The 22,554-nt window shown below is 36.9% G+C and overlaps 2 protein-coding genes across 2 annotated transcripts; one reads left to right on the top strand and one right to left on the bottom strand.

Annotated features, from left to right (window-relative positions):
- Positions 1 to 4,024: 4,024 nt before the first annotated feature.
- Positions 4,025 to 5,708, bottom strand: LOC124822278 (xyloglucan O-acetyltransferase 1-like). Its single transcript, XM_047294272.2, has 2 exons — positions 5,337 to 5,708; positions 4,025 to 5,225 (listed from the first exon to the last, which is right to left on the bottom strand). The coding sequence occupies exons 1-2, from the start codon at positions 5,533 to 5,535 to the stop codon at positions 4,114 to 4,116; spliced, it is 1,311 nt and encodes a 436-aa protein (XP_047150228.1). The 5' UTR covers positions 5,536 to 5,708; the 3' UTR covers positions 4,025 to 4,113.
- A 14,368-nt stretch (positions 5,709 to 20,076) lies between these two features.
- Positions 20,077 to 20,865, top strand: LOC148196475 (uncharacterized). Its single transcript, XM_088095401.1, has 2 exons — positions 20,077 to 20,213; positions 20,301 to 20,865. Exons 1-2 carry the CDS (start codon positions 20,077 to 20,079, stop codon positions 20,863 to 20,865), a joined length of 702 nt encoding a protein of 233 aa, XP_087951527.1.
- Positions 20,866 to 22,554: the final 1,689 nt, after the last annotated feature.

The following is a 22,554-nucleotide window of genomic DNA, read 5'->3' as shown; positions in this document are numbered from 1 at the left end:
GATGATTTTAATCTGTTTTGAATTAGCTTGATCTCTGGAATTGGTGGGTGTTGAAGTGTCTAGAGTGGAAAACTGGTTGTTGAGTTGTTTAGATGAGGATTTTGGGGTTTAGGTATTGTTTTAGGTCAGTTTCAGGGAAGTGGAGTAGTGATTTTGGGCAATTGTAGTCTTAAGAGAAACTGGATGGTTTGGGTAGCTTAAATAGGCCTAATGTGACCTGTTGGGATCATAAAATTGGACTAAAGCAAGTTAGAAATGGTAAATTTGATTTGAGCCACTAAGTCATAGGATTTGATGTTTTAGAATTGGATTCAAGCCTACACCACTTTAGAATCACTGTATAATTGTTAAAATTCATCTAGACGAGTTTAACTAGGTTCATACCATGAACTATAGGTCTTAAAAGTTGGGAAAGAGGGTTGTAATTGGTTGGAGGGGTGTGAGTTGCATGAATTTGCAGAATTCGCGTTCTGCAGATTATGTAGACTCGTTATGCGAGCTGTCTCGCATAGCGAGACCCTGTAGAGGGCGCTCACTGTCTGAGTCATTCGTTGTGCAAGCTGAAGCGCTATGCGAATAACCAGAGGGTTCTGCTCTCTGTTTGTGGATTCGCCGCGAATCCTGTCGCTATACAACTGGTGGTGGTCTACTACCCTTTTAATTTGAGAGGCGAGTGGGGCGCATAGCGAGAGCTTTGAGGGGTTGGTCTTTGTTTGGGCTCTCGCATGGCGACTTTGGTGCACTATGCGAGAGGTTTGAAGTCTGATGCATGCTGCAAATTAATTCGCTATGCGGATTATGGGGTGCGCTGTGCGAAATCCTTTTGTCTCGCCTTACGCATAGGGTGGGCTGTGCGAACCCTTTCGGTCCAGTCTTCTCTTTTGTTCTTGCTTTGGGTGAACCAAATGTGTGAAATGATTGAAATACATAGTATGATGGTAGTAATGTTATTGAACTGATAGTGTGTGATGGTATGAAACATGTTTGGTGGTGGAGTGTAACAAGTATGGTTGATGGACGTAATTCCATGATCTTCAAGGAGAAGATCCATGGTGGTGCCCTTAGTTGTTTAGAATAAAAGGAGGAGCTCAGTCTTGGGGGTCATCCTGAAACTCCAATGGTCTTTCTTCTCATGTAGAGAGGATTGAACCATGTGGTGAGGAGTAGTAGGAGGTCTCAGTCTTGGGGACTCTTAGTATGCCTCAAGGCCCGAAACAGGCTAACCTCATGAGTGTGGTAGGGTGGGGGAACCCAAGTTTCATAAGCCACCACGAGTGCAAGACCCGCCATAGCTTGACTATCATTCTAAAATTCGGACGAGACAAGTCTAATATTCAACATGTTAGGATGTGTGTTTACCTTGCTTGATTGAAGTTAACTCTTGCATGCATATTGTCATATTGTATGCTTTTTATATAATTAACTCACCCTTGCTTCTGTGTTTGTGTGTTGTTTGTGTATGATTCCTTTTGCGATGATCATCCACTTGGATGTAAGTAGATGGTGAGGAGGTTTTCCTAGAGACAACTTTGGAAGAAGACGACAATGCTTCAGTTTAGGCTTCCTAGGGTTTTCTTAGTCATTTGATGATATTTTGAAATATTTTTCTTCTTTAAGTTTACAGTTTAGACCTCTTTTATTAAAGTTGAAATTCTAAAGTTATTTTGAGGATGACTGTAATCCTAATTACTCTTGACTGCTTTCCTATATTATGCATGATGACGTCTTTATTATATATGTTTTTCTATATAATTGGGATGTCACATATATATTAATACAATTATAAAAAAATAATCATAATATATAATAAATATATCTAACATAATTATGAATAACTACTAGACAATAAAAAAGAAAACTCTACTATATCACCATCTTTCACCAAAGATGCTTCAACACATATCCCTCATTTGCTCACACCAATAGGATGATTGTACTAAAAGAAATAAATAAAGCGCAAAAAGAACACCAAGAGAAAACACCATGGTAAGCTAATGTGCAAAAAACGTTTCTACAAACAAACATAGAAATAATCATCATACACAACTCATTCATAAAACGACCATATCACATATATAGATTTATAATAGACTCAATTATTTGAATACATGCCTTTGACATTGGATTTCACTATAAGCATGTACTTGTATTTATGCTTTACATTATCACCATACCACTCACAAGGTTAGTCTCCTTTGTACCTAGCTATGAAAAAAAAATGTCTAATGGCTAAGACCTTCTACCATTCTCTACCCCTACTATTCCTCTTTATATGAGTTGAATGGTTGGTAGAATATTAGGATACCTCTTTACTGACCCCCAATGTCAATGCATACACTAATATCACCACCACAAAGAATTCTCCTTGAAATTCTTTCAACACCATCACTACACAAACCCACAAAATACATCACCTCAATAAATCATCATAATACTCATGGACATTCATAAAGTTCATTTTAAATTTATCTCAAACATTCAAAGAAGACAAACAAATTCAGACATACACATTAGCGCTCAAAGGTGGCACCTATCGCCAAACTTCTCGCAAAGATTGCACTCAGCATCCTGGAGTTAAAATGCTTCAGGCGTACAGTACAAGGATGATGTTCAACGACACCTTGGTATCACTCAATGCCAAATCGTTTACAAAATTAGACATTCATTACTATCTTATTCGCAAAATAGAACATTCATCGTCTGGCGCCACTCAACACTATACCAGATATCAACACTTGTATTTTTTTGCTTCTAATGGAACTTATACTTGTTTAATATATCAAACTGATACTCCTTTCATGGTGCATGAGTTCAAGCTCATACGACTTGACCAATTGCTCATATTTAAGCTCTCTTAATAATATAAACCTAGTTTAAACCAACCAAACATCCAAGTATCAAACATTGAAATTACAAATGCTAATACATGCAAATTTCATATTACACAATTTTCACTACTCAACAATTTTATCTGAAACACAAATCAGACAACATTGTCACATTTCAACCGATCAAACTCATCACACAAATTAATCATTTTGTAAATTCATTATATAATCATAAAATTAGAAATTTCAAAGTATTTATAAATTAAAAACAATGTAATTAGTTTATCTTACTTAAGAGACAAATGAACTTGTTATAAGGAATCTCAAGTCTCTTCAAGCTCACACGACCCTAACTAGTGAAAGTCCACTCAACTTACAGGATGTTATATCTATTCATAGAAACATCACAAAAATGATAAGTAAATACCATTATAATCACTGATCAACAGAGACTCATATAGATGACTACAAATACACATGCAAGTGGAAGAAGACTCACATGCAACAAATAACAGAAAAAGACTGAAAAAAGAGTTGAAACTCAATTTACACAGAAAAATCTGATGGTCCAAATCAAAGAGTTTACCCCAATGATCAATCCTATAGTTTTGATTCTTCAGTTAAACAAACAAAAAAAGCCATAGAAAAAATTGAGAAAACTCTAAAAAAGTAATTTCTAAAAAAATTATATATTTTTAAATAATAAAACTTATTTATAACAAAACTATTTATATTAAAACTTTTTAATATTAAATTTTTTAAATCACTATTACTTTTAAGATTTTATTTTCTAATTCGACCACACAAGTTAAAACATCTAACCCAAGTGACTAAATTTTGGCAAACTGAGATATTAGACAGTAATCCACTCTACTATCCGAACAACTAATTAAATAATTATAACAAAAATTTCAATATGAAATAAGCACAAGTTGAAGTTGGAGGAGAAATGTAATACTTTCTTTCCCACACATTGTTTTTTATTAGATGAAATTTCATTCAAATTTGTGATTCACTCGACAAAGATAAAGATACATATATACATATATTTTCAAATTTCATCATATTTTACACTATTACATATTTATTTTGTTTTTGTTTTTCCTTGTTATATCATATATTAAACTCGCAACTTTTGTTTTCTTCTCTAAACATGTTAATCAATATTTTGAGTGTAGATAAATCATTTTCCGCAAATTAAGACCTGTGTGTTAAAAAAGTTGTAGGTGTTGCTACTCCCTGGTGCTACTCTAATCATACAATATAAGTTTTTGGTACAAAAATATCAGTGTGATAAATTAAAAAGTGATAATCTGGAGTCTTGGGTTTTGATCATCTCCAGCAAGATCTCATTCCAGGAGTCTATAGGCCCTGGCAAGCACCAATGAACACAATCATTCTGCACATGCCCTGAAACGCCATTACCAAATGGAAAATGATTCATATAAGCTCCTGGATGCCCATCTGGTCTCAACCATGATAATTTTGTTACATCAAGTGCCTCAAAACTAAACCCTCTAAACTCTTTGGCTTTTACCTTCGCATTTTCCACTTCTTCCATTTCAATCCTTCTGATCTCTTCATCCACTTCTCCAACTTTCATCTCTCCCTTTACGTAAGGTCTAGTCTTTGGACAACTACCCTCCTTATCCCAATCACCCTCAAAATGGGAAGGTGAGAATGTTCTCACTATCACATTAACTCCATTTCCTTTATCAACTTTCTTCTCTATTATCCTATTAAGAGTAGCCCTCAGAGCCTTTCTCAGTGGACCATAAAATCCAATATCACTGTACTCAAGACCTTCACAGTTTAAGCAACCTAAAACCTTACCACCCTCGTAGTAAACGGAAGGAACCAAAAACCAATTTCCAACTGATAGCACAATCAAGTCCATTTCATCCACATCCTTTGTCCACTTCTCATTACGGTCCAAATGGATTACGTTATGAAGTGGCCCTGTGTTTGATCTTTGAACCCCTTGCACAAGAAATGGGGACCAATACAGGGACAGGCTTGCATTGTGAGAAGCAAAGTGCCACCGCCGAGACCCTTTGTGGTGGACACGCTTAGGTGCTGACACGGTGGCTAGCAAGCAAAGAAGGGACTCTATTTGGTTCCTAGCCAGAGAGTCCCCAACAAAAGCAAGATGCTTGTTGGTAATGAGTTGAAGAAAAGTGTTAGGCTCAAACCTAGGAAGATGACACTGATATGGTTTCCATCTCCAGTAAAGGTAGCTGGAGTCCTGCCTCCCATTGATCATACAATTCTGGCTTTCTTTGATTGTCGCACAGGTTGTTCCATTATACAAAGGGTCTCTCTTGTCACCGACCCATCTGCCATTAGAGTAGTCACACGGAGTATCAAAAACATAGTCCTTGTCCTTGTCTGCCAAGACTACAAAACAAGAATGAACTCTATAAAGTCCCATAAATACTAGTATATTTACACAACCCTACTTGTTGCTAAGGTTTAATAAAACAAAATAATGCATGCAGACATATATACCTGCAGAAGGAGGAAGAGGAGTGGAAGTAGAAGAAGAAGAAGGAAGCTTAGTTGGTGGAGATGGAGAAGGAGAAAAAGGGTAAAAGTAAAGGGAGAGAAGAACCATAGGTAGTAGAGGTATTGGGAGTAAAATATGGAGTGTACAAGGAAGAAGTCTGTTGGTGAGAGATTGATCTTTGATTGAGTTTGCACCTTTCATGTTGAAAGCATTCCTTTTTGCGTATCCTTTCCTGCTTTATTTTATGATGCTACTTTGGTGGGGACCACCAAGATTTCAACTTTCACCAACCATGGTCAAAACTTCAGCTTACTCAATGAATGAATGCACATAAATAATTTATGCACCCTCAAATTGAACATTGAAGTGTGGACCATATAGTGCACAAGGTTCTATTTTGTGTTTCAAATTCCTGTATTGAAAAGAACGAGGATAACAATAAATCTGGGGGGTCCTTATAGAGAAATACTAGAATTTCCTCAGATAATATTATGGATAGCTATAGAAATATAGTGGATACATTAAATAAAAAGGCATACATATATATATATATATGCTAATAACTTAATTAATTTCTTTTGGGTCCACCAAGAAATAATTAATCGATATGTATGATTTTTAATATGATAGTTCTTTATACCGCGAAAAATTATTAAACTGTTATGTAACTAATGCATATATTTTCAGCATCTTTTAGCTGCATTGTGATGGAAAATACATGGAAAGCGCCAAAGCAGATCTGGTTAGTTAGCTGGCTTTAAGGTGATCCACGCAGTAAATTATTAAAATTATCAAAGTAACGTGGTTGATACGATAATGTGTTTCATATTATTTTTAAAATTTTTATTTATATAAAACAAAATAAGATATGTGTAATTAGTTAGAGATATATCTTACTCATGTTCGAGCAATAAAGGCGAGGCGTGTTAGGAAAGTCTGCTATTAATTGTGAGTTTAATTGTATACTGACAGTGGACCTCGTGGCCCAAATTTAGATCAAACAAACGTAAAAATAAATCATTTGACTTCTGAGTTGATTTTTGTTGTTGTAATATATTCTTCCCAAGTCAAAAATGATTTTCGAGATTGTAGAATTCAAAAATAAAAAATAACTTTTCGATTATACAATAAAGAAGTGAATAATTATATATTTCCGAATACGTAAATTATGCAAATATCTTTAAAGAAAACTGTATATTTTCAAATGCAAGTTGAAAGACTTTTGAAGTCACCTACATTGCTGTCATGAACAGAACGAAAACCTCATGCAAAACAAAAAGTTATAAAGGTTATATAACTCTTTCTGAATTCAGCATTGATTCAAAACCGCGGAAACAATGCAAAACCTTATCATATAATCACCGATTACAATTTCAAAACTCAAGAAATTGTCATTATTCATTATGATCTACGAAAAAAAATAAATGCAAAGACAGGAGCACCAAACGTAAAACCATGACAAAGAAACCTTCGTACGCACCTTTCAGAGTTCTTCCATCGTATCACATTTCAACGTATGTGTGATATCTGCAAAGACGTTGGACACCTCAACGGATCCACCGTGCGCCACGACCTGGTCCCTGAGGGCCGGGCTGCGAAGGGTGTAACGAAGAGTTGCTCGCTTCGTACCCAGGGAGGAGACCAACCAGGTCGGGCTAAAAATTGAAGGAGGAATTGGAGAAGAGAGGGACGGCCAGAAATGACGGGAGACGAAGAAGAGAGGGGACATACCTTGGAAAGACAAATTATTTTTAGATTATTGTTTTTATATCATAGAGTTTTAAGATTTTAAAAACAATTATTGCATTAGATATATTTCTCTAAATTATTTTTAGAAGTTGTACTTTTATCTTTAAATTAAAAATATGCTTATTTTATTTCTCAGCTTTATAAAAATTATATAAGGCATTATTTCTAGTAAATAGCATAGAATATGACAAATGGAGTCTTCCACTAAACTATAACATAATTTTCATATATTAGTTGCTAAGAAATATATTTTATATAGCTTAAAAAAATAAATATACATTTAATTTAAAAACAAACACTACATAAAAACCCAATTTTACCATAGGTTTTTTTGTTACGTTACCAGGGGTTTTAACCCCCTAAATACGTTTCTTATGGTTACAAAAATCATTAAGAAAAACGACATCACAATTATCGACACAATTATCGAAGATTTTTTTGAAAACCACTGCAATTACCGAGGGTTTTTCAAAACAGTCGATAATTACCGAGTTTTCCAAAACCGCTGGCAAATCAGTTTTTTTGTTTTAAATAAAATTATTGCCATGATCAATGAAGATTAGGCTTTTGTATGTGTTCTAGAGAAAAATTATGATAAGATAGCAAATATTATAATTAAAAATAATGGAGAGGCACACTTCTAAATGGAAAATTTAAAATTTATTTATGCTTTTAAGAAGAAATTTCAGTTTCCATTTCTTAAATACATGTACTGTAGGATACCTAATTCACCAGCGGTCGACCGGTAACCCGGGCGACATGGCGACAGTTAAAACTAATAATAAGGGTATGCAATACAAAGCTCCCTTACGGTCGTAATGTCACACGATTACATGTTGATGTCGACCACTTGGTGATGTTGACCACTTGGTGATGTCGACCACTTGGTGATGTCGACCGTTTGGTGATGTCGACCATTTGGTGATCGACAACCAAACAGTGACGTCGCAACATATATCGCTCGCACGACATCTCGTATGTTTATGTCGACACATACGACGGTCGACATATAGTGAGCGATATCATAGTAAAACGGTTCAGCAGTTAAGAATAAGCAGTTACAAATATTAGCTAACGCCACGAATCACGCAAGTAATTGACTCAGTATCAAACACGACCTAGCAGTTACAACTTCCAAATAGTCCACTTCGGTAACTGTCCGGATTTCCAAGTAAACGGTTTATTTCCCTGTTTTAAATATGCAAAGCACACCAAAAAAAAGGTACGTTTTTCCCCTTAGAGAAATTAAGAGAGAGATTATTCTTCTTCTGATCGATCATACATTCCTTTCTTGACTTGAGCGTCGGAGTGCCTTTGCAGGTACCCAGCCCATCTTCCTTCAGAGAGCAGAGTACAGAGAGAGAGCACCGTAATAGGCATCACAAGAAGAAGCAGTCCAAATTTGTTAGGTTGGTATCTCGGTCTCCACATCCCTACCGAAACAATACATAATGTAGTTCAAAACAACAATTATTAGTATAACATGGTACCAATAACATGATCTAGAGAAAGAAGTGTACTTCAAAACAACTTCTGACTTGACATCTTCATCTCTTTGCAGTAGCATTGAAAGTATTAAGTGAAACTGCCTGAAAATTTATAACATAAAATTCAGAAACAATAAGCATTTCAACCTATTACATTTTGGTGTCTGATAAATTTGTAGGCATAAGCCCAGTTGCATTCTTCATAAAATACAGTTTGGTATATGCATAAAGGCAATTCTTCATATCTTTCAAATTTAAGTCAAATATTAACATTTCATACATTAATGTCATAAAATAATTAGAAATAGCACTAACATTTATGAATTACCAAAAGTAAGAGGGTAATAAAAGCACAAGAATGAAAGAAATCACACAGAAGAGAAGAACAAATAAAGAAATATGCACAGCACATAAATCTCTCCATAGATATGCAAAAGAGACAAACTACTAAAAGGACCATTAGCCAAACACTAAAAGGAAGCTAAGAACTGCTCAATCCCAATAAAGTACAAAGAGGACTGCTACTGTCCAAAGAAGATTCTATTATCTCCTTCCACACACTATTAAAAGAGTATTCAAATACTGCATCCAGCAAGCCATGTCTTGTGTGGATAAGAACTCATACCGGTATATATCATCATATGCTCCAAACTCCTTGCACTCATCAACATCCCGACATGAATTGTGAGCAAGTGTATGAACTAGGTATGGAAGAATGTACTCAGGGTAAGTGGCCAAGGAATTTGCATTTGATTGTGAAGAAAGTTGTCGTGCCTTCAACTGGTGGTGCATTTGAATAATGTCGGCCAAGTTCTGTTTATCCTGAATTAACACAAAGAGGTTATAAAAGAAACACAAAATTGAAGTTAAAGCAAAGAAAATTTTCAATTTTGAAAAAGACTATGAATCAGCAACTTACCTCTGCAAAGTTGTTTGGTTTGGATCCAAATATGTTCAATAAGAAAGCACGTGCATATTTGGCATCCAAAAGGCGGTCTTTGATATATTGGTGAATTTTACTCAATACAATCTTCCTAGCTTGAGGGAAATTAACCTACAAAATTAAAAAAGAAGACCATGATTAGTAGTTGTTCCCACATTTAATTCAAAATTTTAACAGATTAATAATGTAACACCCAATTTTTGAGGTGTCACGGTGTAATTTTTTTTTTTAAACTCTTTTATAAACATTTATTTTAAATAATCAATCTTGTTCGATTAAAATGTAGAAGCAACCGTAACCATAAACATTGTGTGAAAATATTATAATATCTCTTTTACATAAAAATACCAAGTCTAAAACTATTAAACAATTTAAATAATCAATATAAATATATATATCATCAATTCACTGTAAACGAAATCACTAACCAAGATGGAAAACTCACTCTCTGCAACCAATTTCACAAACAAACTTTCTTCCTTATTTTCTCTAAATTTTAATTACACGCTCCCATTTATTATGTTTTATTCACACCTTCCCAGGACATAATACTCTCCTCATGTAACCACCCTGGACTCAAAACTCTTCCCCATGCACACCTTCACGTTCCTTTTTGTTTAAATCCCAACCAACATCTCATACCACTCTCTGCTGCTAACTCTTCACGTGACCCCTCAAAATTCTCTCACTATCTCTCTTTTTCGTCTCACTTACAAACCACACTCTCTGATCATCTTCATCTTCCCATATTTTAAAATAAAACTTTTAAAAATAGAAAACATATTTAATTTTTCTATTTATGTAATAAAAAAATTATTCATGAAAATAAAATCCATATTTTATTAAACTTTGTCTTTATATCTAATAAAAAAATAATTCATAAATATAAAACTCAAGTTCTTTTACTCATACAACGTGAATTGGTTACTGCAATAAAAGTAACAAACCATTATGACACAAAATCATGCTTCAATAAATCTAACGCATTTTCTCCTTACTACCTAATTTATACATCTCTAAAATAATTTTCATTTATTCTTCAAAGTATTTACCTTCAACAACAATAATGTTTTCCCACACCTATAAACTTTTGCTGTTAATTCTAAAAACAACCAACACATTTGCGAACTTTTTTAACCAGTGCTCCTCCACGTAAAACCAAATCCTTTATTAGCAAACTTCATCATACTGTAACATTGATTTCCAAACTAAATTATCAACTGATGACATTGTTAGGAGATTATAACTCAAGCCTCCAATTAGTTAGGATTTTAAATTCTGTAACAGTCATACATTGCACTGCTTGTATTTTTTCTAACGCATTCAATACAATTCACTTTCATTTTTCTCTCATTACTTTTACACCGCTCGGTCAAGTGCTTCCTGTTACGCTCGGTCATTTTGTGCTCACGTTTACACCGTTCGGTTGCAGCCGCTCGATCACGTTTGCTGCACGTTCAGACCCGCTCGGTCAAGGTAACTTCTCGTTCAAAACACTATTCTCTTCTTTTCTAACAGTGGTATCCGGAGTGATGACAAATTTATGAACACCGAAAAATGGCGCCACAAACTTGTTTAACAATCGGCAAGTGTGACCAAACCGTATCAAGTAATAAAACAAAGTAAGACCAAGTATCGTTTTCCCAAAGGACTCACGGCCTAGTTTAGCTATGTGATTTGTTGATTATTTAAGACTTAAGAACAAATTGATTGTAGGTTTCAATGCAATAGACAATAATTAAATATGTATGCATGAATTTGATCAATGGAGAAAAACAGAATACAAACACTTCAATGAATTAGATGGATGAGTATGTTGTTGGGGTTATCAATTTCATCTTATCCACTCTCATATATTTTTAGGAATTCATCATTCTTATCATCAATGCTAATGCCACTCTCTAAATCACCTTGCAAGAAGGCCTATCCTTAATTACGAGTTCATACAATTCCTAGCATTCCTAGTAATTAGTTCTTAAAGTGCAGGAGCTTAAAGGCAACCAATATGCTATTGGGAGAAATTCCCCGGATCTAGACTTCCCCGTACGTTCCCGTATCGACAAAATCAATAATCATGGCAATGAATGAGTTAAACAAAGCAAGCAATAAGCAAAGAGGAAAAACCCTAGCTAAAGATGAAAGAAAGCATATATCTTAATATAAGACGTTAAAATAAATTCCATATATGAGAGTTTCACAAGACTACATTGATTCCCCAACAACAATACAAGGTTTAGTTCACCATATTCATGGTGAAACTAGATGAACAATAATGAATGAAAGAAAGATAGAACCCTAGAAAGAGGAGAAGGTAGCCTGAGCATCCAAGATCTTCCTTCAAGGGGTGGAAAAGAGAGTGTTTGCTTCGTCTCTGCCAAAGATACAAACCCTAGGACGTCCTAAAGCTTATATACTATTCTAAAATTACAGAAAATTAGACCCAAGCCCAAAAATAGTGTCGCTCAGCGGTAAGTGCGTGAGTTGTTTTTCTCCCCTCAGCAGCCTTTTCACCCCTCAACGGAGCCAACGTGATTGCCTGAGTGTCGCCGCTGAGCGGCAGTTGCGGCTTCTCCTTTTGCACTTTTTGATGTCTTTTCTGATTCCATCTCTATCCTTCTTCACTTCTTTCACCAAATTCACCTTAAAACCTGCATAAAAACACTGAAATCAAGCATAAACCTGTCCAGCTCTCTTATTTCTAAAAATATGACCAAAAGCATGATTTCAAGCTAGTTTCTAAGTGTTAAAGGTTGCTTTTAGTATCAATTTTAAGCATGAAAATAACATTTTTTCAACTGTTATCACAACCCTGAACTTAGAACTTTGCTTGTCCTCAAGCAAACAAGATGTAACTCAATCTTCTACCAATCCTTATAATGGTTCACTCATTCAAAAATCTTCTTTTCAAGATAAGTAAAGACTTCAATCAAACTCATGACAAAGATTTCAATCAAGACGTGCACATGCCTTATTGTTCACAAAGTCACTTAATATCCAACAAATGCTATTTTTCATGAATGATCAATCAACTAAACATGGATGTTCATGTGCTCAATGAATATTTCCTCACTAGGTAAAGTGTTTCACTCAAACACAAATGTATAAGAGGTAATCACTCATTCACTCTACTATCACAATGTCACATGAATCGTCTTTGCCTTTCATTTAACCACAATCAAATAAATTCACAAGCATGCATCATCACAAGGACTTTTTCAATGGCTTATAATGTGGCTGGACTAACAAGAAAATTGGTTTTTCTGGATCACAAAACCCCTGAGTTAAGAGAATCACATCAACACAATCATTCTTATTTATTCCCAACTTTCTTTTGCATTGAGCTTTGCTTTTTCTTTTCTTTTCTTTTCTTTCTCTTTTTCTTTTTCTTTTCACATTCTTATTTCTTAGCACTTAGCTCAATGCTTTCAATTTCCCTTTCTATTTTCCAACAACCCCAAACTTGAACATTTGTCAATACCACAAAATATTTTCTACTTAACTCAAGGTAAATCTTTTCAACAAAGGTTTTTCAAATCATGTTCAAGGCTAGAGGTTCAAAGGATAGAACACATAATGTTCTCTTTTAGTGGGCTAATCATGAAATTTGGCTAATGGAAGGGTTATCAACAAATGGCCTTGATCATATGATGCAAACAAGCAAGTAATTCAATCATAGAAAACCTGGACAAAGTCATTCATGCTTCCAAAGAATAGCATTCATTCATACAACTCTGAAGCTCAAAACCTCACACGTAAGCTCATTCACATTTGACATAAACATCCTGCTTAATATCACAATCACAATCACAACATCATGCATTTGTTCACAAAGCTTGTGAACCACCTGTATAAGCATGTGCACATCTCAATATCAATCTATATCAAAGCATCATCAAGCATTACTTTATCAAGCAATCACAATCACAAGCAAACCATCACAATAGACAAATTTTCCAATTGAGTACATCAAACCCTATTCTAAAAACAAAAGTAAGTTCAGAACACTAAACCAAACAAAAGCATAAGTCCTGCTCTAGTTATGATAGCATTCATCAGTAAATGCTATCTCAGCTCCTCATCAATCTGAGCTGTCATCTGTATCCTCCTCTTCTTCCTCATCTTCCGCATCCTCAAATCCATCATCATCATCATCATCATCATCTTCTTCATCCATCTCCATAGCTGAAGCTTCAGCTGCTCCAGCTCTGCTGCCTTGTACCTGTTCTTCTGGCCAAGCTACCACATTATGAAACTCCTCCATAGTCCACTTGTGTGCTGGAGGTGTATCATACATTCCAACAATCATCTCAGTAGTGGCCACCTGCCCTCTGTGGATAGATTGTAACTGTGCACCTATAAGAGACATGTACATATCCCTCATTTGGAAAGGTTCTGCTTCATGTGTCTCAGTAGATGTCTGACTCTGTGCTTGCCCTCTTTCTCTGCGAGTACGACGTGGTGGAACTGGCTCAGCTGCTTCCTCACCTCCACAGTATTGTCTATAATAAGCCTCATCAATGGCTTTCCTTAGCCTTTCAAATGGTGGAGCAGAAGTATCCACCCCAGCTATCTTGGAGAGGTGTGTGATTAAAGAAGGATGTCCTAAGGGTGCTTTGCTGTTTGTTGTGTTAGCACACACCCTTATCTCATTAGCTATTACCTGTCCAATATTAACATTCAAGTTCCTGATTGCACAGTAAAGGAGGAGTGCCCTACTAAGAGTAATGTCTGACACATGAGAACATGGCTGAATGTTGGCATGAGAAAATGCCATCCAATACTTTGCAAGAGGAGTCAAGTTAGTTCTCCTAATGTTCACCACAGCGCCAGTTCTATTCCTCTGAAAATGTTCTCCAGGTACACATAAAACTCTCTCCACATCATCAAAATCAGCGCCTTCTTCCATACAGAGAGCAAATTGGCACTGCTCACCAGCCCACACAGTATCCAAGAAGTTGTTGATGGAATCAGGATCATACCTAATAGCATGGCCTCTGACATAGCCAAGGTAATTCTCAGCTGGATAATCACCAATCTTTCTTGCATTAGTGTAGAATTCTTTTACCACAGCTATATTGGCAGGTGTAGGGTATGTGACTAGCTTTCCCCAATCATTCCCTAACAATTGCTCTCCAAATTGAGGAGCAAAGTTAGGTATCATTCCAACCTTTCTCTCCATTAGTAGCCTCCTATCTTGGACCACCTTGAAATGCTTCTCATGTTTGCGAGATAGGAACCTACTAGAATGGGGTTGTTCTGGTTCCTTTTCTTTTCTTTTGGATGCCATGGTCTTTATTCTTTTGCCTGAAGAGGATGCCATTCTTGGGTGGAGATGCTAGATGAACTGAGAATGCTTTCAAGCTATGATGATCTCTCTTCCTACCCCAAACTTAGATGGAAAGCTAATGATAAAATGAGTGAAAGAGAGATTTTCTCAAGAGGGATGAGGGAAAAGTTGTAGAGAACCTTTGAAAAAGTATGTAGGAGTGTATGTGCAAAGAAAAATCTGAAAAGAGAAACTAAGGCGCAGCTTAGGGTATAAAAATACCCTAATGGGCTCAGGTTCCGCTTAGGGGCAGCCTAAGCCCAGTCTGCGACACTACCGCTTAGCGGTAGTTTGCCGCTCAGCGGCACTTTCGAGAAGTGCTCTTCTTCTTCCTAGCTTAACCTAGGTGCCTCCTACCCATGCCTCTCACTTACTCCCTGCAATAACATGTTCAGATTATTCATGCAAAATCCTATTATGCAACTACAACAGAACAAACAAAAATATAATCAATCAACTGGGTTGCCTCCCAGGTAGCGCTTGTTTAACGTCACGAGCCTGACCCAAAATCCACCAACACCCATCAGTAGGTGCAAAACTTTCTTACCAACACCCATCAGTAGATGTAACAAACCTAGTATCCTTCAGTGGATACTTAACCACCTAGCATCCTTCAGTAGATGCTATATCTCTGTAACAAAATTATAACAAAAACAAAAATACCCAAAAGTTCAAAATTACATCACCAAACCAAAAATTAAAAGTTCTTAAATCACTGGGTTGCCTCCCAGCAAGCGCTCTTTTAACATCATTAGCTTGACCCAATAAAGTTCAAGTTCCTTCTTCCTGGTTGATGTCCATATTCCACCAACTCCTCAACTGCTTCCGGTGTACTGTTTTGACTCTTCTAGAATACGGAGACTCTATCTCTATCATCTCCTTTTCTTTATAGCCTTTCACAACCCACAATTTGTTTTTGAATCTCACAGGTGTACCCAGTTGGAGTTGTTCTTTCATCCAGTCATCAGGAACTTTCCTTCCTCTTTCAATCTTTTCTTTTTCCGATACCTGAAACAATAAACAATGTTTACCTTTAACCTTGGGCTTTTCATCTTGAGAGCTAGTCATGAGTACATCTTGAAATGCAGCTTTATGACTAGCTTCTTCCTCCTGCATCTGCCTCTCGTCTTTGAAGACATCTACAACAACTCTTTCTTCTCTGTCTTGGAGCACTACTATACCTTCGTTCACATCAATGATAGCTTTGGCCGTTTTCATAAACGGTCTTCCAAGAATAATGGGTATCTTTCCAGTCTCCATCTCCATCACCACAAAGTCTACCAAGAACTGGAGTTTGCCCACACAAACTATAATATCTTCTGCTATTCCACAGGGTTCCTTTGAAGATCCATCTGCCATTACTAAGTTAACCTTTACAGGCTTCACATCAACATCACTGATCTGCTCCAGTAAAGAATAAGGTATCAAGTTAACACTTGATCCTAAATCGAGTAAGGCCTTGTTTATCCTTTTCTTCCCTATTGTGAATGGAATGGAGAAACCTCCTGGATCTTTTGCCTTTAGAGGGAATGGCTCCTTTTTAACAGCTTTATACTTCTTTGTATCATCATCTCTACGTCTTTTCTTTGTAGAGACTTCTTCCTCAAGTTTAGTATAAACTGCAATTTGTTGTAATATCTGATTCCAAGGTACATCATTGTCCACCATCTTGAATAATTCTATAAAATCAAATTGCTTCTCTTGATTTATTAGAAAAGGAAAAATATCATTAATCTCTATCTCTCTTCTCTCTCCTTTCTCTTTTCTCTCTTTTTCTTTTTCTCTCTCTTCTCTCTCTTCTTTTTCTTTCTCTCCTTCTTCTAACTCAACTCTCTCATCATTTGTACTCTCCACCACTTTGCATTCTTCCCTGGGGTTAACCTCAGTATTAGCCCCAAAATTTTTGTTTGGCCTCTCTTCCAACTGCTTGGTAATCTGACCCATTTGAGTCTCCCAATTCTTAATAGAAGCCTCAGTGCTCTTTTGAGTAGACCCAGTTTTCTGTATGAACTGATGAAGAGTTTCTTCCATCCTTATTGACCTTTCATTAAGTAAAGCAATCTGTTGCCATAAGGTTGGTTGTTGCAGTTGCTTATTGAATTGCCCAGTTTGTCCAGCTTGCCCAGTTTGTCTGTGACCAATGCTTGGGTGTGGTTTCCACCCTTGATTAAAATTCCCCTGACGATATTGATTGGCCATGAAGTTAACATCCTCTAAGGCTTCTCCTGGAAAAGCGCATTGACCATTGATATGGTCACCTCCACATAATTCACACAACTGTGATTGAGCCTGTGCAACAGTCTTTAACTCTTTTGGTAGTTGTGCAAGTGTTTTTGTAAGAGTCTCCAGTTGTTGAGTTAGCATCTTGTTCTGTGCTAGCAAGGCGTCATGGGTTTGTAACTGTAGAACTCCTTTTTGTTGTATAGGAGCTCCTCTTTCACTGTTGAGCTCATTGTCACTAGTAGCCATATTGTCAATGATTTCTGTAGCTTCCTCTGGAGTTTTCCATTTGATATTTCCTCCTGCTGAGGCGTCAAGCATCATCTTGGTTTGTGAACCAAGACCTCCAAGGAAGATTAGGACTACTTCCACATCATCAAAGCCATGCGTGGGTGTCTTTCTTAATAAACTTTTATACTTGTCCCATGCATGCCCCAGTGATTCCTCTATGCCTTGCCTGAATGATGAAATCTCTTGCTTTCCTTTATTTACTTTTGATTGTGGAAAGTATTTGTTAAGGAACTTGGTCACCACTGCTTCCCACTCTGTAAAGCTTTCTTCTGGAAAAGAATTTAACCAAAGCTTAGCGTTGCCTCCTAGTGAGAATGGAAACAAGCTAAGTTTGATTGCTTCGTCCGACACCCCATTTATTTTCACCGTGTTGCAGATCTCATTAAAAGTTGTGAGGTGCTCATATGGGCTTTCGTGAGATAACCCATTAAATTGATTACTCTTCACCAGTTGAATTAATGCTGGCTTAACCTCCATGTTGGCTGCATTGACCCTTGGTCTTGCTATGTTGTTAAAGTGTTGAGGTCCAGCTATATTTGTGTAATCTGCAAGAGTTCTTCTAGCATTATTATTCTCCATATTTTCAGTGCTATGGTCAGAACCTTGTGGTGATGGTTGTAACAGAGTTTCTGGAGGAGGGAAAAGTTCTCTAGATGTACGGATTCTTCTCCTCCGTCTACTCTCGTCTAAACCTTCAAGAAGAGGTTCTGTAGTTTTCTTGCTCCTAGTTCGGATTGCTTCCTGCATACACAAGAAAACAAAACCCTAGAAAAATTTGTTAGCACAAAAAGATAGAGAAGATATAAAATAAGAGATAAGAAGATAAAAGATAGAAAGATAGAAGATAAAAATAAAAACAGAAAAAATAAAAACAGAAAAATAAAAATAGAAAACAGAAAAAATAAAAACAGAAAATAAAATAAAATAAAATAAAATAAAATAAAATAAAATAAAATAAAATAAAAACAGAAAAAATAAAAAACAAAAATTCAAATTTCAAAATTCAAAATTCAAAAACAAGTCAAAGATAATCAATAATCATACAAATAAACTAGTTAAACCATGAGTCCCCAGCAACGACGCCAAAAACTTGATGACAAATTTATGAACACCGAAAAACGGCGCCACAAACTTGTTTAACAATCGGCAAGTGTGACCGAATCGTATCAAGTAATAAAACAAGGTACGACCAAGTATCGTTTTCCCAAAGGACTCACGACCTAGTTTAGCTATGTGATTTGTTGCTTATTTAAGCCTTAAGAACAAATTGATTGTAGGTTTCAAAGCAAGAGATAGTAATTAAATATGTATGCATGAATTTGATCAATGGAGAAAAACAGAATACAAACACTTCAATGAATTAGATGGATGAGTATGTTGTTGGGGTTATCAATTTCATCTTATCCACTCTCATATATTTTTAGGAATTCATCATTCTTATCATCAATGTTAATGCCACTCTCTAAATCACCTTGCAAGAAGGCCTATCCTTAATTACGAGTTCATACAATTCCTAGCATTCCTAGTAGTTAGTTCTTAAAGTGCAGGAGCTTAAAGGCAACCAATATGCTATTGGGAGAAATTCCCCGGATCTAGACTTCCCCGTACGTTCCCGTATCGACAAAATCAATAATCATGGCAATGAATGAGTTAAACAAAGCAAGCAATAAGCAAAGAGGAAAAACCCTAGCTAAAGATGAAAGAAAGCATATATCTTAATATAAGACGTTAAAATAAATTCCATATATGAGAGTTTCACAAGACTACATTGATTCCCCAACAACAATACAAGGTTTAGTTCACCATATTCATGGTGAAACTAGATGAACAATAATGAATGAAAGAAAGATAGAACCCTAGAAAGAGGAGAAGGTAGCCTGAGCATCCAAGATCTTCCTTCAAGGGTGGAAAAGAGAGTGTTTGCTTCGTCTCTGCCAAAGATACAAACCCTAGGACGTCCTAAAGCTTATATACTATTCTAAAATTACAGAAAATTAGGCCCAAGCCCAAAAATAGTGCCGCTCAGCGGTAAGTGCGTGAGTTGTTTTTCTCCCCTCAGCAGCCTTTTCACCCCTCAGCGGAGCCAACGTGATTGCCTGAGTGCCGCCGCTGAGCGGCAGTTGCGGCTTCTCCTTTTCCACTTTTTGATGTCTTTTCTGATTCCATCTCTATCCTTCTTCACTTCTTTCACCAAATTCACCTTAAAACCTGCATAAAAACACTGAAATCAAGCATAAACCTGTCCAGCTTTCTTATTTCTAAAAATATGACCAAAAGCATGATTTCAAGCTAGTTTCTAAGTGTTAAAGGTTGCTTTTAGTATTTTTTCTAACGCATTCAATACAATTCACTTTCATTTTTCTCTCATTACTTTTACACCGCTCGGTCAAGTGCTTCCTGTTACGCTCGGTCATTTTGTGCTCACGTTTACACCGTTCGGTTGCAGCCGCTCGATCACGTTTGCTGCACGTTCAGACCCGCTCGGTCAAGGTAACTTCTCGCTCAAAACACTATTCTCTTCTTTTCTAACAGTGGTATCCGGAGCGTCAGGTTCGAAGGCAACGTGTGGTGCTTGCTTTTGGAAAATTAGTGTGATTGTAGCAGGCAAGAAAGGCAGTCAAGAGTTTGGTTCTTGTGCGAGAAAGAATGTCTGATTCATCGCAGATATCCCAGCAACGAGTTTTCTAGTTCTTATAGACAAGAACTAGAGTAGGTGGAATACGCAGATGAGGGTCTTGTTCCGGTTTCAAGACGTTAGCGAAGTTATAGAAGAAAATGGATACGAGCCTGAAGATGGTGACTTAGAGGAGCAGAAGGCAGCGTTTAGGAAGAAGGATGTTAAAGCATTGTTCATCATCCATCAGTATGTGGATGACATGCACTTTGAAAAGATTCAAAATGTGGGGACGACACGAGAAGCCTGAAACATATTGGTGCGATGTCATTCTAGAGGTGAAAAGATCAAGAAAGTGAAACTGCAGACACTAAGAAGGCAGTACGAACTCATGCAAATGGACGACAATGAAAAGGTAAGCGAGTATTTCAATAAGATTTTATCGATTACTAACCAAATGAAAGGTTATGGTGAAGCCATCAGTGATCTCATGATAATTGAGGAAATTATGAGATCACTACCTCAAAGATTTGACTACATAGTGGTAGCAATCGAGGAGTCCAAAGATCTGGAAAAAATGAAGATTGAGGAGCTTCAAAGTTCATTAGAAGCACATGAGTTGAGAATGCTGGAAAGAAATCCTATTCGGAATGATGATCAAGCGCTGAAGGCACATCATTCCAAAAATGAAGGCAAGAAGAAATTCAAGAACAGGAAGGAGAAATCTACAAAATGGAAGCAGAAGAATAATCACAATGTCGATGACCAAGATGAGAAATTTGATTCAGTGGAGGAAAAAAGTAGATTTGAGAAGAAGAAAGACAAGAAGAAAATTGAATGTTTTAATTGTCACAAACTGGTACATTATGCGCACGAATGTTTTTCCAACAAAGGAAGGTAGAAGACGAAGTTTCAGAATAAAGAAGCACATCTAGCCCAGGAAGACTCGGACTTAGAGCCACTAACGTTAATGGTAACGACCACTACTGAATCATCAAGATCTCAGGTTAAGTCTTGGTACCTTGATTCTAGTTGTTCAAATCATATGACCTGTAATAAGGAATGGATAATAAACCTTGATAAAACAAGGAAAAGAAAAATGAAATTTGCAGACGATAGTGCTTTGAAGGTTGAAGGAGTGGGAGATGTGATCATCAAAAGGAAGAATGGATCACATGCTATCATCGCTAATGTGCTGCTGGTCCCAGAAATGAAGTGCAATCTACTTAGTATTGGGCAATTGGTAGAGAAAGGGTACACGGTGATCATGGGGAATGACGACCGAGTGGAATTGTTGGAAAAAAACAAAAAGTTGATCTTGACAAGCAAGATCTCTAAGAACCGAACGTTCCAAGTCAGCCTAGATGCAGTACCAAATCTTCGATGTCTGACTACCGTGAAGGATGAAGAAAGCTGGAAGTGGCACCTGCGGTTCGGTCACCTGAACTTCAAGGATCTTCAGCAACTTGGGAAGAAGGATTTGGTGACAGGTATACCGAACGTCTCTATTCCTGACAATGCTTGTGAATCCTGTTTGACAGGAAAATAGACCCGAAGACCATTCCATTCACAGGTGCAGATGAGATCAAAAGGATGCTTAAAAGTGGTGCATTCGGACACCTGTGGACCGCTCGGTGTGCCTCATTAGCCGGAAACATGTACTTTCTCACGTTTGTTGATGAATACAGTAGGATGCTATGGGTATACATCATCAAGATGAAGGTGAAGCTTTAGAAGTGTTCAAGAAATTTAAAACCTGTGTAGAAAGAGAAAGTGGAAAGCAGGTAAAGGTCCTCAGAACTGATGGAGGAGGAGAATACACTTCACATGCATTCGAGGAGTACTGCCAGAATCACGGAATTGCACATGAGGTGACAACGCCGTACACCCCTCAACATAATGGACTAGCGGAAAGAAGAAACCGAACAGTAATGAACATGGCCAGGTGTCTCATAAAGGAGAAGACATTGCCGCAAAGCTTCTAGGCAGAGGCTGTCTCGACAGTTGTTCACATCCTCAATAGATGTCCTACCAGAAGGCTTGAAGGCAAGGTACCGCTGGAAGCATGGTAAGGTAATAAACCATAGGTTCATTATTTTAAAGTGTTCGGTTCTCTTGCATTTAGTCATGTTGTAGATAAAAAACGATCAAAACTGCAAGATAAAGGCGAAGCTATGGTTTTTGTTGGATCTCACCCAACTAATGCATACAAGCTCTACAACCCGATCACATAAAAGATGATGTTGAGTAGAGATGTAATCATGCTTGAGGATGAAACATGGGACTGGGATCACAAACGAACCAGCCTGAAAAAATCGATAGAAGAATTACTGACCGATCAGTAGAGGTGTTGCGAACCGAACGGTCGAGAATTGCTGGCTGAACGGTAGAGGTGTTGTGAATCAAACGGTCAAGATTCGATGTACCGAACGAAAGAAGCACTCGGGAGTTTTGATGATGAAATCACAGATACCAATAGGAGCAATGCTGATTCAGCAATAGCTTAAAGGCCACGTAGACAAACTGTTATACCCCCAAGGTTTACCGATTATGAGATATACTCTGATGCATGTATTAATGATGAGGGAGA

The sequence above is a fragment of the Vigna umbellata genome, chromosome 7 (assembly GCF_029865625.1).
Source record: "Vigna umbellata cultivar VRB3 chromosome 7, Vumbellata_1.0, whole genome shotgun sequence".
NCBI lineage: Eukaryota > Viridiplantae > Streptophyta > Magnoliopsida > Fabales > Fabaceae > Vigna > Vigna umbellata.
Note: the sequence above shows the minus strand (reverse complement) of the source record. Positions and strands in the feature narration are given on the sequence as shown.